Raw genomic sequence first — 15,624 nt, 5'->3', positions numbered from 1 at the left:
CGCTCCCTGCGCTGCACAGAGCTCTGGTGCTGGGGACAGCACCAGCCAGGCTCTGCCAGGTAAATCCAGGGGTTCTTGCTCACAGGCAAAAAGCTATTGGAAAAATATTTGCTACAAATGCATTTCAAGATTTCTGTTCTTTCTGCCACAACAACTAGAACACCCCAAGATAGTTTTAAATGCTATTTAAGGTTGCATCATACATTTTATATCATAAATTATTAAGTGACTTAATGGACAATGCATTAGAAAGAAAACAGGCAAATTACAGAATAATTTAACTGTTGCAAAGAAACAGAGCAACTTGCAGGACGTAAAACACTCTATTTTGACACAGAATGCCTGAAGCTAAAGCAATTAAGGCTGCAAAATATTGCCGGCTGACATGATGTGTATGTAAATTTGTCATTCATTGGCAAGGGTTTGTAACAATCACAAGTAATGCGCACAATAAAACAACCATGTGGTATAAAATGCTTTCTACTAAGAGTACTCTGAAAATGGTGGTTATGTATCATTTAAACATATCGTCATTATACATATAGCAGTTGTTCATGACAAAAGATACCTCTTCAGAACCAGTAGCCCAAACAAAGCTAGCCCTCTTAAACATTGTTTACTATTATTTGTGTGCAAGAATATGGAGGAAATATTTTTAAAATCCCTTTTGAGAGCTGCTGTGAGCTTTTCACCAGAGATTCAAACTCTAGCGAATAAGCCCCTCCAGGCTAGCTTAAAAAAGCTCACAAAGTCACTGCGCTTTGCTGGGTAGGCTAGCAAAGGAGAAGCCTGAAAGATGCCAATACTTACATAGCTAACGTAGTTATTTTAGGTAAAACTGAGTCCGATAAAAAAGACAAAGAGACCTTCTGAGCTCTAATTAAAAAATGGTGCATTTAAGTGTGGATTTTTTACATACTCACCCTGCACACAGGACTCAGATGCAGGAGCAAAGAGATGCTCAGGGTGTGAACGAGCCCGTCCCAGGGTACCAGTGCTACTCTCTGGGGCTGGGCAGAAATGAGAGCCGTTCATCCACCGATATCTTCCCCAGCGAAGCCACAAACACTTTCTGCCCCTGTTTTGTGGCCACCCAGCCCAGCCTGGCATTTCCTGAACCCATCCCAAACCCCAGAGCCTGGAGGTGCAAGCAAAGAGCAGCTACGGGAGCCTGGAAATCACAGACCTCAACCAAAGCCAACATGAAGCCCCAAGCGAGGAGCCCCAGATTTTAACACCCAGAGCTGGTGACCAGCAACTATCTTTGACCTGGAAGGAGCACAAGACATTGTCAAAAATGCTTAGGCTTATAGAGGCACTAAAAACGGGCAGTTTCATTCCTAACGGTGTGTTGTCCCTAGCCAGCTTTCATTAGTCATGCCCCAAGAAATTACTCGGAGTGTCACATGCCACCTATAGACCTTCAGCAGCTTTTGTTTTTGTCCAGTGAGCTGAATTAAACTGTCTTCATTCTCCAGACACACAATTCAGAAAACACCTTTTCCTTAGGAAAGGAATAAGTTCATGCTTTTAATTTCTGCTCTAGGACACATTTGGGAAAAACATCCAAAAGACTTCACAGAAATGAAGCACCGCATTTGTGATGTCCTGTCCCTCGTCTTTAAAGGCCCCATTGCAGGGTGCTGGGGAAGGAGCAGCCACCACCAGGTCTCACATTTGGTGTCAGGTGCCTCCCTTGCCCACGTCACCATGCTTTCCTGGTGCTGCAGCATCTCCTCTCCTGGCTCTTACCTGGCATGGTCCCTACCCAACACCACAAGTGGTGCCTCCTCATGTTCTCACTCAAGACAGGACATGTTGCAGTCTGCCAAAATCTCACCAAAATGCCAAGCTGAACCAATGAAATATATGTATATATACACACACGCATATATACTGCAGTGCATGCACTCAGGATTAACCTTTTCAGCTGGTGCTCAGGATAGCTGCCATTGGAGAAAACATTTTCACTTGCCCTACCAGTCCCAGGGCAGTCGCTGAGAAACGATGACTCAGTAACAGTTCCTTGATACCTTAACTACTTTTCACTTGCTATCCTCACTCTTTTTTTTTTTTTTCCTCCCCTTCCTTGCAAGTTGCTGCCAAAATGTAGGAGAAAAAGGTGTGGAAAAAGGGTGAATTTTAAAACATCTCTCCATATAAATAGAATAGGTTATGCACGCCTCTCTGAAGTACAGTATTAATCCCAATTGTGCCATAAAATATATATGACTCACTTGAGCCTTGTTCTCTAGTGAATTATGAACTATTATATCACTCGTGGGATAAGTATTATGTCTCTTAAGAGACTATCACCTTTCCTCCATTTCATAATATAAAACTTCATTGAAACCTGCCGTGCCTGATATAAGAGACTTCTCATGATGCACATTAAATCTTCCTTTTACAGCTTCCTTCGTTTAGCTGATATTCACATCAGAATGAGTTCTTTTAGATGTAGCATAAGCATAAATTAGTATGTAAGAGTAGTAGTCGTTTAGCAGAATTTTTTCTTTAATAAATCTGGTGATATTTATATTTCATCACAAAGCAGAAAGGATTTCTTTTTTTCTCTTCTTTTTTTTTAACACATTTAAAGATTTATTCCTGTAGTAAGTATCCAATTAATAGGGCTTTAGCAAGCAGACAGGATTTGTATTTATGCTGAAGAAAATGTGTTCTCATTATACTTTTATTCTCATGTTAGATTTATTGTGGGTTCCATTATAATTTATTTTAGTAGCTCCATTTTCTAATTCTTTATATTTACATGTCTCTTCCAACAAAAATAATAATACATAAATAATACCTGACAACACTTTGCAGATTTTCTCTATTTGTATGCTTTAATTCTCTGAGCATCTTGGAATGGATATGCTGTGAACTACAAAGGCACTCTCTATGTGATCTCTATTACATGAAAAATTATCATTTTTATATATTCCTCAGTCTGCCAAGTTCTTTCCAAGTTCCAGTTTACAACACATTGAAGTATGCAAAGAACTGCTACCAAAGCCAAATGCAACGCCACTCTCTAGGTAGGAATTCTTGCTAAATACTATCACACTTTCAATGCCACTGTTGTAATTAGCAGTGCCCCAGGACCGCCTGCTCCCTGCTGCATTGCAGCAAATAGCTTTTTGCTATTTACTCTTACATGTATTTTTCCATAGGCTTTTTGGCCTCCTGGCAAGCATTTTACAATAGCACAATACTACTACTCCTATTATGCAAACCACTGCTGAGAACAGTGTTCGGTGACTAAAGCTTTGCCCAGTCCTTAACCCAACCCACGTATCATTTTCAACAGGAAGGGAGTTTGAAACTAAAACAAGACTGACCTCTTAAGTACCAGCCCTCGTTTTAAATAGGAGATCTTATGCTAAGTGAGTATTTCCAAGCACTTCACAGCTCCTACCAGAAAGACGCACGGAGAACAGGATGCAGTCACTTTCCCAGATGCGCAAGACAGCTTCCTCATACAGCCCGTCCTAGCACTTTATTTCCAGAACTAATCCCGGTGGGTCAGACTCAGTGGGCAGTTACACGATGCAAAGCCAGCATGTGCCTAGGAAAGCAGTGCAGTTACACCAGACCCACATCGCTATACCTAGGAGCCGAATCTGGCCAAGTACCGTTTCAGTAGATGTTGCTTTCGTTTTTCAGTGTACCCTCTGCTGGGGAAAAAAAATGACTTTGTGTTAGATATCAGATCTAATTATTCCTATTGGGTTGGCCCGGAGAAATGTCAACAGTGCATTGTAAGTGCTAATTGGGGTGTCCATGCTCTGCAGTAGATTTGGGATACAACACCCTAGACTGGAGAGGTTAAGCATGTTTTAGAATACTGTACTGTAATGAGCTTAGTCTCCATGGAAGAGGCACAGCTCTGCTGCACACACTTCATGCAGCGTTGGCCAAGTCGCTCAGCAGCACTCGGATACTTTGCAAGGAAGGCTCCCATGCCCCCTGCTAGCCAAGAGCCAAGGTACGTGCTCTTTCCCAGGGCTCACTGCCGAAAGCTAAGCAACGTAGAGCGAGGGAAAGAGGCAAAGTGAGAAAGAGAAAAGGAATGAGAAAATGAAAAAAGGAAAAGGAAAAAAGAAAAAGATGATCTACTACAGAAAAATATAAATAAAAAGTTGCCAGTGTGCTTACCTTGCATCCCTCTGTTTTAAGCAGAAAAACCTCTGTTTTAAGCTTATGGGAAGTATTAATGGGTCTATTAAGTTTGTGGGAAATAACATGGATATGTGCCTATACGAGAGATAGGTTGTAGGTACACACTTTGTTGCTTTTTCTAGCAGATCCTTCTATGTGACTGATAAAACATTGACCCAACCTTACTTTAAAACTTCTGAAGATTAAGACAAAAGTTATATTGCTTTGATATAGTACTTGAATCCTCCAGTGAAATTAGCAGTATGAAAGCACCGAAACTGGTGCCTGTTTTTTCCAAATCACCCCATCCTGCCTGAGAGCGCGAGGCCCACGGTAAGCCCCACACGTGTCGGTCACCACGCCAGGCTAACAGAACATTTGCATGGGCCCTCACCCTTCTACATGCTCAAGCACAGAAATACCACCCTTATATGGGGCAGCCTTGAAAACTTTCAGGAATTCTTGTTGAAACAGAACGAAGACTAAAGTATTTTAAGCCACGACATGTCACCACAACACGCCTGCTAGTCTGCCAGGCCACAAACGTGACCAGGAACCAGTTCACGATGGGCCCGTGGTGCCCCTCAGTGTCCCCACCGGGCAGCATTGCGGCAGGTCCGTGTTCTGCTTTACGCAGACGCGTATGTATTGCAACAGCCTTTTCATCTGCCGGAGGAAAGAAAGCCCCACTCCCCCACCCCAACCTGGTGCTAAGAATTGGACCAGGGTTCAAACAGGGAAATGAAGCCACTTCGAGGAAACCCAGGAAGTCCGAATGTAGGGAAAGGAACTGTCAGACTGTTCTCAGCCTAGGGTTAGTTGACTGGGGAAATCTTCTTTTTTAGGATAGCATCTTGAGGGAGCAGCTCCACTTCCTTTTCCTCTCCATGCATATTCATAAAGACCAGTGCCAGTTATACAACTGACTCATACTTACCTACATACCTACCATACATACCTACTACCTCCTGGTAGTAGGTGTTTTACCGTGACCATGTGCAAAGTGAGCACCCAGGCCCCGGACATATCCACATGCTGTACTGCAGAAGGGCAGGGGCACATCTTCTAGTAAACATTCCTCAACAGTACCACTAGGTTGGACATCTATGCTCAGCATGTATGGAAGCAAAGGGTATTTTCACATGAATATCATGCAGGAGAAAAGGCCACTTGAATTCACATGGGATCATAAAAATATAAATCACTCCATGTCTATGTTGAAGTCTAGAGGATAGCTATATGTGGAAGAGCTCAAAATGCTGGGTATTTATCTAGAAACCGTGTGTGCACCACCCAGCTCTAGGTATCCTGATCTAATATTTTATATGGAACTAAAATCGCAGAAATGCCCACTTCATGTGAATATGCATATTGTAGGAAAAAAAAAAAAAGAAGAAGATAATGCAAAAAAAAATCAATGTAATTCTGTGCAGTTTTGCTGTCCAGATGCACCAGTTGTATTTGTTTTTGTTTGTTTGCTTGCTTTCTGAAATAGCAGAGAATCAGGGTGGGGGAAAAGCAAAAAGCTAAATAAATATTTAATGTATTGACACCTGTCATATCGTTTCTATGCACCAGCACTATCGATTTCCTGGTCGTTCTCCTCCCCTACCCAACTTCATTAAAGAATAAAAGTAAAGTAATAAGTCATTTCACACTCTGTCTGACCATTATACAATAATAGCAAGATTTCATGCAAGGGTACAACATTATGCCCATCTGCAATCACAGTCTCTTTGCAAAAATCTCAATTCACACTTCACATGCAGCTAACCTTGTTACCATTCCCTTCCTAAATCCATCAGTCTTGCAGCTGCACGTCTTCACAGCCCAACATCTTAAAATTCATCACTTTGACACCCTCGCATCCCTACAGGTCAAGCTAAAGAAGCCAACCAAGAATAATTAAGGAGTACCCCAGATGTTTAGTTTACTTCTAGCCAACCTTTTCTGGAACCGAGCGCTGTTTCTCTTTTCGTATGCTAACGATCCACGTAACGTACTTGCTTTAAGGGGACGAGACCTCAAACAAATTTCAGTCATTCCCCCCTCCGCCCCTTTTTTTTTCTTTTAACAAGTATAGCTCTTTGTAGTTGGAATTCGAACAAGAAGCGTGATAATGAGTAGGTTGAGGGAAGGAAAGGTGTTATCTCATTAAGGTAATTACTGAGACATCCCCACCATTACCTCGGTTTGAAAATGTGGCAATTAAAGCGCCCTACACGGGCTCCCGGAGACAAGGCAACGAGACAGCCCTCGGAGAGCTCCCGCGCCGCGGTTAACGCGTGTCAGGGCCGGGGGGCTCGAGCAGGGCCCGAGCCCCTCCGGCCTCGCCGTTCCGGCCACTGCAGGGTCCGAGTCGACCCGGCGCGGCCGCTCCGTCGGGACAAGCCCCGGCCGCCGCGAAGCGCCTCCTTCTACCTCCTTTAAAAGCCGCTAATTTGGAGGCGCCGCTTTCGTGCGCTGCCATTAATAGAAACAGCTAGTGGAAAAATAGGGCATATGAATATGGAAGTGGAGTTTTACTGCAACGGAGGAGCTGCTGGTTCCGCTCTCCACCTGGAAGCGTACGCGGGGAGGCTGCTGCTCCAGTTGCACGATGGAACCTTCGACGGCGAAGCAGCCCAAGGGGAAAACGAAGTTCAGGGGCTTTTCCAGACAACGGGGACGGCCGGGAGAGGCGGAGGTGGGAGCCGCCCGCCCGCCCTGCGGCCCGCACCACCCCGGGGGGCCTGAGCCCCGCGGGCCGCCCCCGCCCGGCGCCCGCGGCGCCCTTTCGATGCTGCCCCCGAGCAGGGTCCGTCCCGGGGTGCCAAGTTTTCTCTTCCCACTTTTCCTTGCAAATGTGGCTCCACGTTAGAGGAAGAAGGAACATACTGGGAGTCACCGGCGCGAAACGTGGCTTAGTGGCAGGAAGAAATAAATGGGAGAGAAAAGACAGAGAAAAAAAATCAAGTCAATTCCAGTCTGAAACGGTTATTCGCAGACCGTCTCTCTCACCTGGGTCTGGGGAAATTTCTTACGTTATGAAAGCGCTTGCGCCTTCCTCAAGTGAGCTCATCCTGCCTGTACCCACCCCACGTCTTGCGCCGGAGACGAGCTACTGTCGCGGGCTGCGAGAAGGTTTCAAAGGGCGACTTATAGTGTGCCCTCGTGTGAATTTGGGGGGAAGAGAAACACTGAAAATCGGGGAAAATAGCAAAGGCTCAAATCTCGCCCCTGCAAGAAATAGGCTGTAAAAGCCGCAGGCAGCGTCGGCTGCCGTTAAGGCGCCATCGCACGCGGCTGCGTTTGCCCGTGCAGGTGCAAGCGGCTCATCCGAGGCGCAAGGAAACTTGCTTCGTCCCTCGGCGGAGCCGGAGATGAGTCCAGACGGGGGGAGCCTGTCCTGCTCCCCAGAGATGGGAGCCACCCTCGCGCGGCAGCAGAGCTAACGCTAGCGCGAGTGTCTGGCCAAGCTCTCGCAAAATCCCCTTGCACTCTCCACTTTAATCCCCGGAGGGCAGCAATTAAACGTGACCCCGCTCCTTCCGCCAGGAGCGGCGGAGGCTCCTGCCCAGGGCTCTGCCCGCAGCGGGAGGGCAGGCGTCGCCCCCGACGAGGCCTCCGGTGCTGGGCCCACCTGCAAAACACGGCGCGACGTGGCGAGCCAAAGGGGGATCGGAGTAAGGGCGAGGCGAAGGGCTCCCACCTCTCACCTCTGCCCCTCCTGTGACAATCCGGAGGGGCACGGCCGAAGCGGAGCGACCCTGCCCCGTTTTCCTTCCACACGGGCAAAGCCGAGTCCAAGGCCTCGGGGCTCTGCCCCGGCCCGCGCTCACAGGGGCCGAAGCCCGGGCCCGGCCGCAGGCGGGCGCTTTCTGCTCTCCTCCGTCACTGTCCGTCGGAGGCTGCGGAGCTGCAGCGCAGCCAAGAGCTCATCTCGCTGCGGGCCGAACTGGGCCCGCCCCGGGCTGCAGACCCGGTACCGCCCGGCCCGGGCCGTGCCTGCAGCGGGGGAGCGCAGCGGGCCCGGGCGCGTCGTCGGAGCTGTCCGTGGTGCTGCAGGCGGCCGGGCCGCCCCGCTCCGCTCCCCGCGGGAAGACCCGGCGGCCCCACGGCCCCAGCCGTGTGGGGCAGCGGGGCCGCCATAGCCGCCTGCGGGGAAAACGGGAGCCCCGAGCACCCCCGGCGGCGGCGGCTCCCACATGGCCCAGCGCTGCAACACCCGGGGTTCCGTCCGCCCGAGACCTCCGTGCTGAGCTCTCTCGCCGTTTAACGCGAAGGGAGACCCTGTATTTCGCTACGGAGTCGTTTGTCTATGCTCTTATATCCCATTCCAGGGTCGGGAACAGGTTTTGATGCGACCGAGGATGGCGGGGAAGGCTGCAGAGAGACCCATCACTTCAGGAATGCAGCAGATCAGCAGAATGCAGCTAGCCGAGAGGAGGGAAACGGCGCTATATACATACACCTGTATATAAACGCGCGATGCCACCGGCGGAGGCAAAGTGCGGATCCCCCGCGCTGCCGCCCGGCTCTTTGTGTAGCGCAGCGCGCCGGGCTGCGGGCGCCTTCCCGGGACTGGAAAGAAGCCGCGAAGCCCGGGATGTTCGTGGCGGGCTGCGGGGGTGACCTAAGCCTCCGAGTCAGCCCGTTCCCTAAGCGAAACAAAGCGAGGCTCAATTTTCCCTTCTAGACTCGCTCCCTAACTGGGAAAAGGGGCGAAGAAAAGCGAGTAATTCACACTTCAGCCGTCCACCCAGCTCACGCCGCGTAATTTTTTTTTTTTTTAATACATTTCAGGAATACCGTTCCCCACCTAACAGAGACCGCTTTAGAGACGGTCAAACTACCGTCACAGGACGGCAGCGCTGGCACCCAGTCCCAGCGCCTCTCCCCTCCTGGTCACCGCTGCGGGAAGCCCCGGCCTTGATTTCCAAACAAACCACCCTGCATCCCGGAAGCCCTCGCGCTTCAATCGCCCCTCGGCAGCCGGGCTCGACCCCCGCGCCCCCGGCCGCAAGGGGAGGCGGGGGGAGAGGGGAAGCCCCATCTATTTTGCATGAAGTTTCCTTACTCTTGTTACTTTTCAGCGAATTTGCACAGTAAAAAAAAAAAAAAAAAAAAAAAAAAAAAAAAAAGAGCAGCCTTGGTTTAGCCACCGAGCGAAAAAACTCGCAGCTGGGACTAGTTTTTTTCCAGTCGCCTCGCCTTGTTTCTGGAGGGAACAGCCAGCAATCGTTGTTTAGATTAAGCAAAGGGCCCTACCGGAGCCCACATTTCCTACCTCGTTCCCAGCCTCCGTGGGCTCATTGCGCTGGGCGAGCGGGCGGCCCCGGTGCCCGCGGGGACTGCGCGGGTCTCCGCGGGGGGCGGTCCCGGCCAGCGCCCCTTTTGTCAGAGGGAGGCAGAGGTCAACGTGAGTTTATTAGCGGCAGCATCCGCAAACCGCCTGCTAATTAGCAAAGCCCAAACAAACGTGCCCGCTTGCTGCTCTTCCCCCCTCTTTTTTTTTTTGTCCTTTTCCTCCCCTCTCTTTTTGAGGGGAAAAAAAGGAGAGAGAGAAGAGAGAGAGAAATGAAACCCACCAGAGAGGGGGAAAAAAGCCAGACTCTCAGAGGACAAGATAATATTGGACTTTATGAATGTTTTATAGGTAATTGCCATATAACTTTCTAATTTCGCAGGGCAGGGATCCCCTCCAAAGGCTGGGACCAAAGTTGTCCCCAGAGCCCGGTGAGAAGTTACAGTCTCCCGACCCGACTCATGTTCCGCCCCCCCCGCGCCCGTCTGATTTGCCTCCCCCCCAGCCCTGCTCGTCCCTGTGGGACCAAGCGGCTCCGCGCACCGCGACGAATAGAGACGGGAACGGACGGCGGGGGAGCGGGGACAGCGGGAACGAAAGAAACAAAGATCAAAGGGGCGGCGGGGTTCGGGACTCGGTGTCCGCCGAGAACCGCCTGCCCTCCCTGGCTCCTTCCCCTCGTTACTCACCCCGAGGGCCGGCGCTCGTTGTCTGCCCCGGCTCGGTGCGGCCCGAGGGGCCCGGGCGCGGAAACAGCTGCCGGTCCGGAGCCCCAGGCTCGGCCCGGCCCCGCCGCGGCCGCCCCCGCGGGCCAGAGCCGTCCGGGGCGCCGCCTCTTCCCGGGGTGCCAGCGACAACGGCGAGAGGCACCACAGCACCTGGTGCGGGGGAGCGGGAGGGATTGGGGTTTTTTTGTTTCCCTTTAAAATATAAATGAAGAAAAAAAAAAACCTCACATGTTATGAAAAAGGATCCTAGAGAACGAAACCAAAAAAAAGTGGCGTTTGCCTTTTCTATTTCGCATTTCTTGCATTTACTCGTCACCGGTAAAATTAGCTACCTTGGATTTCCACGTTTGTTAAAAAAAGATAAAGTTTATTTCTTTTTTTTCCTCCTTTTTTCCCTGTAAATTTTCAGTCACAAAAAAAAATCTATATTTTGTCATCTAAGCATTTATTTTACTGAATCCAAAAAGACATGAAAAGGGAGAGGGGAGAAATCACGTTCCTTCGTTTTAAACTAACGTATAGAAGTGAATTTTTTTTGGACAACATATAATAAATATGATATAGCACTCAGCACTCGGTCTGTACAATTCTGTTCGCATTAGGGAGCATGCCACTTTTCAATAAGAAAAAAAAAATGTCATGAGAAAAATCAGTGCAAAGTTCTCCGTTGCCCCGGTCTTCTCCGACGGGCGAGGTGTGCGAGGCTCTCTCAGCGCCTCCGTCCTCTCAAGTCTTTAGTCTCTCGGGGCGGCTCCCGCTCCCTCTCTCTCTCTCTCTCTTTCCCCCTCTCTCTCTCTGCGAGCCCCAGGTCGTGTCGCGCAGGGGTCGAGGCCGCCGGGGTCGCCCCGCGGCTCTGCCCCTGCTCCCCCGCGTGTGGTGGTGTCACTTACGGGCTCGTCTCGGGATTCGCGGCTCAAGAGTCCCTGCTCTGACTGATGGCCTCCTCCGGTGGCTGCGGGCTGCCGGCAGAAGCTCCTGCCCCTTGGCTTCCCCTCGGGTCGTTCTCGGCGGTGCTGGGGCTCGTTTGGGGACGGGGAGGGGAAGGGCTCGTCGCGGGGACCGCGGTGCCGTCTCACCGGGGGTGCGGAGTGCCCGGCATGGGGTTGCCCAGGGGGTTGAGGGCCGGCTGCCCGCCGGGCCCCAGCCCGTGGATGAGCACCCGCGGCACGAGCGGCCGCTGGAGCTGGGGGTGCGGCGCGGGGGGAGTCCGGTACATGCTGCTGTACATGGCCGCGGCCGCCGCGGCCGCCGTCGTGCTGTCCATGCTGCCCAGCAGGCTGGGGTGGTAGAAATAGGGCGAGGGAAACATCCTCTGCAGCGCCGAGTAGTTGCCGGCCTCGGCCAGCAGCTCCAGTCCCACCGCTGTCTGCCGCTTCCACTTCGTCCTGCCGGAGGGAGAGCGAAAGGCGGCTGCAGCCCGGGACCACGGCCCGTCACCGGCCCGGCCCTCCCACACGGGTCCCGGTCCCTGCGACATTCCCGGCCCGACCCGGCTGCCCAGAGCCCCGCGCAGCCCCAGTCTGGCCCGCAGGTGCCCGGCAGGCCCAGCTCTCACTCGCACACATATACACACGTACGTACATACACACCCGCATATACATTTACACGCTCACACAAACACACGCGGCAACTCCGGCCAAATTAATAAACATGGCTCCCCGGCTAGATTGCAGTGCGATGACACTAATGTTTTCCGACAGAATTAGGGTGGCTGCAGCCGTACGTAATGAGACAGAAAATTACGGCAGCGGCGACAACAACCCACCCGGGCGCGAGGCCGTCGGCGGGCGCTGCGCGGGGCGGCCTTACCTGCGGTTCTGGTACCAGGTTTTCACCTGCGTGTCGGTGAGGTTGAGTGCGGCGGCCAGATCCATGCGGTCCTGCACGCTCAGGTACTTCTGGCGCTCGAAGCTGCGCTCCAGCTGGTTGAGCTGGTGGTCCGAGAAGGCCGTTCGCGCCTTGCGCGGCTTCTTGGCCCGCACGGGCGGGCTGTCCCGGCTGCTGCTGATCTCCCGGTCACCCTCCTCCTTTGTCCCTGCGAGGCACCAGAGGCGTCGTGAGCACGGCCCGGCCCGACGACTCCGACCCGAACCCGCTCCCCGTGTAGTCCCCGTCCCGGTGTTCGCAGGGGCCCCGGGAAAATGGGGAATTAACCCCGGAGTTAGAGGGAGGTACCGAGCCCGGCCAAATGACGCCGAGATTTCCAGGCTCTATTTGCCCGTTATAGGGGTTTTCGTTATTTTCCTACCCACCCACGCCACCTCCCCGCCCCCCCGCCCCGGCCCCGAAATGCTGGGAAATCGATATGTCAAATCCGCCTCTACTCGTAGCCGGGTTTGTAGCGCTCCTTGATCTTCCCTGCAGGAAGAACAATAATCTCTCTAATTGACCCACTGGGGAGGTTGGTGCACACAAAAATGGCCAGACCAGACTGTACATCTGTTTTGGGCACTCTTATGCTAATGCTAGAATAGCAAAATGAGCGGAACACATGAGCGTCTCACTGCTATTCAGCCTTGCAAAAATATGTGAATGGGGCAAAATTAGAAAAATGTGTCCTGTCACCTCGCAGCTTAAACTGTGCTTCCTGCGAAGACAGCCCGCGGGAAGGGGAGAGTCTCCCAGCACCCAGGGAAAAAATAATTCCTTTTTCTCTTTCTATCTCGCTTTTTCTCACACATTTCCAGAACATACTGCGTTTTCTTTCTTGCTACATGCCCATCGCAATTTACATTTAGAAATTTTGGCTATTGGAGCTTCTCCGCAGCACAAAATCCATAATTAAAAGAAAGAAAAAAAAAAGAGAGAGGGAGAGAGAGAGAAACCTTCCCTAACCTCGCGCAGGAGAAATCCGACTGTTTTGCAAAATGCACAAAGCCCTCCAACCTTCCAGCGCTTTTCTCGGGCTGATTCCCTTTTTTATAAGTTCATTCATTTATTTTTTCCTATTTAGGGGAGATCTTTTGTTTTCTTTTATTTTAGATCGAAGGGGTAAAAAGCTTGGAGATATTAAGTGCTGCCAAACGAACCTCTTCCGTTCTTAGAAAGCCGAAGAGGCATTTGCGTTCATTGGTATTAAAAATAAATACATTCGCTTTTAAAAGCACATCCAACCCGCCTAGAATATTTCACTAAAAATGAGCAAGTTAAAAAAAAAAAGAAGAAGAAGAAAAAAAAGAAAAGAGAGAGAAAGGCCGCTACCGATAAAATTTCGCTTTAATTTTGTATCGATCTTAAAAAGAGGAACGGCCGCGACCATCGAAAACCTATCGCAGAGAGCTGCGTTTCTCTAGCTGCTTTCCGTGCCCGGTGACGGTCGCTGCGGAGGCCCGGGCTGCGGTGAAAGATCGTGGCCGGCTGGACGCACCGCGGCCCGGCCCGGGCCGCATTCGGCCCTACTCACCGTGGCATTTGATGTCGCCCTGCGTGTCGTCACGCTTGTCCAGCTTGCCCTTGCTGTCCTCCTGCTCGAGCTTTGGCCTGAAGCTTTCCGGGGCTGCCGTGCCCTCCTGTTTGGGAGTGTGATGGGGAGAGGGAACGCTGGTACTGTAAGGTGCACACGCCGCCAGCGGTTTGCTGTCGCCCAAAATGTCCTTAATTAAAAAAGAAGAAGTGGAAGTCCTGGGGACGGAGCTGGCCGAGCCCAGCTGGGGCGGCGGCTGCGGGGGCGACGGCTGCAAACTTTGCGGCGGTGGCGGGTGCGGACCGAGGTGGAGGTGGTGCGGCGGCGGGAGGCTCTCCGCCCCCGCTAGGTGCGGCTCAGGGTGCTCCATGCTCACCGAGATGGGCGACGAGGGCGCCGTGCCCACCGTGTCGATCTCCGAGCAGGGCGACGGCGTGGCCTGGCTCCGAAAATCCGCGGGCCGCGCGTCGCCGTGCGGGCGAAAGTCCCCGTTCATGCCGCCGGGGCTGCCGGAGCCGCCTCCCGACAGGATCGTGTCTATCCCGAAGCTCGACCCGCTCGCCCCCTCCATGGCGACCCGCAGGCACTAGAGGCGCCCGGGCATCCCCCTCCGCGGCAGCGCAGAGCAGCGCGAGGCCCCGCGCCGGCACCTAGCGCGGCGCCGCGGGCCGCATCGCCGCGGGGCCGGCCGGGCCGGGCGGAGCTGCGCGGGCGGGTAACTTTGTTGGGAAGTTGCGGAGCGGGGCGGACGCCGGGCACTGCGGCGCGCCCGCCCGTGCCGCCCGGCTCCTCTCGGCGGCGGCGACTCCCCCCGTGACGTCACGGCCGCCGCGTCCCCCGCCGGTTATTATAAACGCGGGGATTTTTTTTTTTTTTTTTTCCTTCACCCTCCGCCGCCGCCGCCCGCCCCCATTGGCGGCCCGCGGAGCGCGGGGGTGACGCCGCCGCCGCCGCAGCCAATGAGCGCGGGCGGCGGCCCCGGCCGCCCCGCCGGAGCGACCCCGCCCCGCGCCGCCACCGCCGGGGCGCGGGAGCCGGAGCGGGCGGCGGGGACGGGGGAGAGGGAGAGAGAACAGGGGGAGAGGGAGGGGAAAGGCCCGCGGGAGGGCGGCGGGACGGCTCGTCCGCGCAGGAGGCGGGCAGCGTCTTTGCCCCTGGGCTCCCGGGTAGCGGCCCCACGTGTTGGGGGTAACGGTCCCGCCCGTCCCGCCCCGCCGGCCTCCCGGCGCGGGTCCGTGGAGGGCGTCTCGAGGGCGGCGGGACGGCTCCTTCGTTGGATGTCAGAGTAATGGGAAGTGCCAGTGACAAGACGTCGTATTAATCCTGATTAAGTGCCGTGTCAACCTAATTAGCAGAGTAATTATAAGGTGCTAATGAATGATTCAAAGTTCTGCAAGTTACGTTTACTCCGAATTACCGATTTCAGGCCCTTACAAGAGCACGACCTGAGCCGCCCGACCCGCCAGCCTTAGCTCCAAAGCTGCGGCCCCAAAACGCACCTGATGGAGCGCATCAAAATGAGCGAAGGGACTGGCCGGACCCGCAGAAGCACCGGCGGTTCCCGCGCACCACAGCACAGTGCGGAGCCCGAGACTATCTCCAGAGCGAGTCTGGGGCCAGAGTGCCCCGGGTGAGGCAAAGGGTCCGGTTCATCAGCTCCGGGAACCGCAGGCAGCCGGCAGAGACGACCGCGCGGTCCCTCCTTGCCGAGCGGCTGGGGCCAAAGTGGCCCCCGCAGTCCCGTGGCGCCCCGGGGACAGAGCCGGGGCCAGGGGCGGGATGAGGAGCTGCGCCCGGGCAGAGACGCCAAGTCCCCTCGAGGCGGAGGTGCGCGGGTCTGGGCGCCGCTTCCGACGGCGCGGGCGGGGAGCGGCGGCCACGGGGATTCGCCAGCCCCGCGCCCCTCAGCAGCCTCTCCCCGTCGCGGCGGGACCGTTCCCGGCCCGACCCCCGCGCTTCGTGAGGAGTTTTTCGACGGCAGGAAACGCTTCCTCGCAGCTTCCAAGAGTCCCGCTGCCCCGCGCTCCCTCAGCGCAGCCGCCGCG

The 15,624-nt window shown here is 53.7% G+C and overlaps 1 protein-coding gene and 1 long non-coding RNA gene across 2 annotated transcripts in view; one reads left to right on the top strand and one right to left on the bottom strand.

The window, feature by feature from the left end:
* The window catches only part of LOC148594471 (uncharacterized), a 533,350-nt gene that overhangs the window by 182,541 nt on the left and 335,185 nt on the right, over positions 1–15,624 (top strand). The gene's annotated exons all lie outside the window — the stretch shown is intronic.
* On the bottom strand, positions 11,249–14,150 carry BARHL2 (BarH like homeobox 2). The gene is made up of 3 exons (XM_010225857.2): positions 13,580–14,150; positions 11,986–12,211; positions 11,249–11,561 (listed from the first exon to the last, which is right to left on the bottom strand). Exons 1-3 carry the CDS (start codon positions 14,148–14,150, stop codon positions 11,249–11,251), a joined length of 1,110 nt encoding a protein of 369 aa, XP_010224159.2.

The sequence above is a fragment of the Tinamus guttatus genome, unplaced genomic scaffold (genome assembly GCF_059628265.1).
Source record: "Tinamus guttatus ecotype Peru unplaced genomic scaffold, ASM5962826v1 Tinamus_guttatus_pri_ptg000242l, whole genome shotgun sequence".
Lineage (NCBI taxonomy): Eukaryota > Metazoa > Chordata > Aves > Tinamiformes > Tinamidae > Tinamus > Tinamus guttatus.
This window is presented reverse-complemented; position numbering and strand designations above follow the sequence as displayed.

Excerpts from the sequence above, each read along its gene's own strand:
- BARHL2 (XM_010225857.2), bottom strand. The coding sequence starts at position 14,150 with ATGGAGGGGGCGAGCGGGTCGAGCTTCGGGATAGACACGATCCTGTCG. Across the intron at positions 12,212-13,579 it reads GGGCGACATCAAATGCCACG|GGACAAAGGAGGAGGGTGAC; the intron begins GTGAGTAGGGCC and ends GGTGCCTCGCAG. Across the intron at positions 11,562-11,985 it reads ACCTGGTACCAGAACCGCAG|GACGAAGTGGAAGCGGCAGA; the intron begins GTAAGGCCGCCC and ends TCCCTCCGGCAG.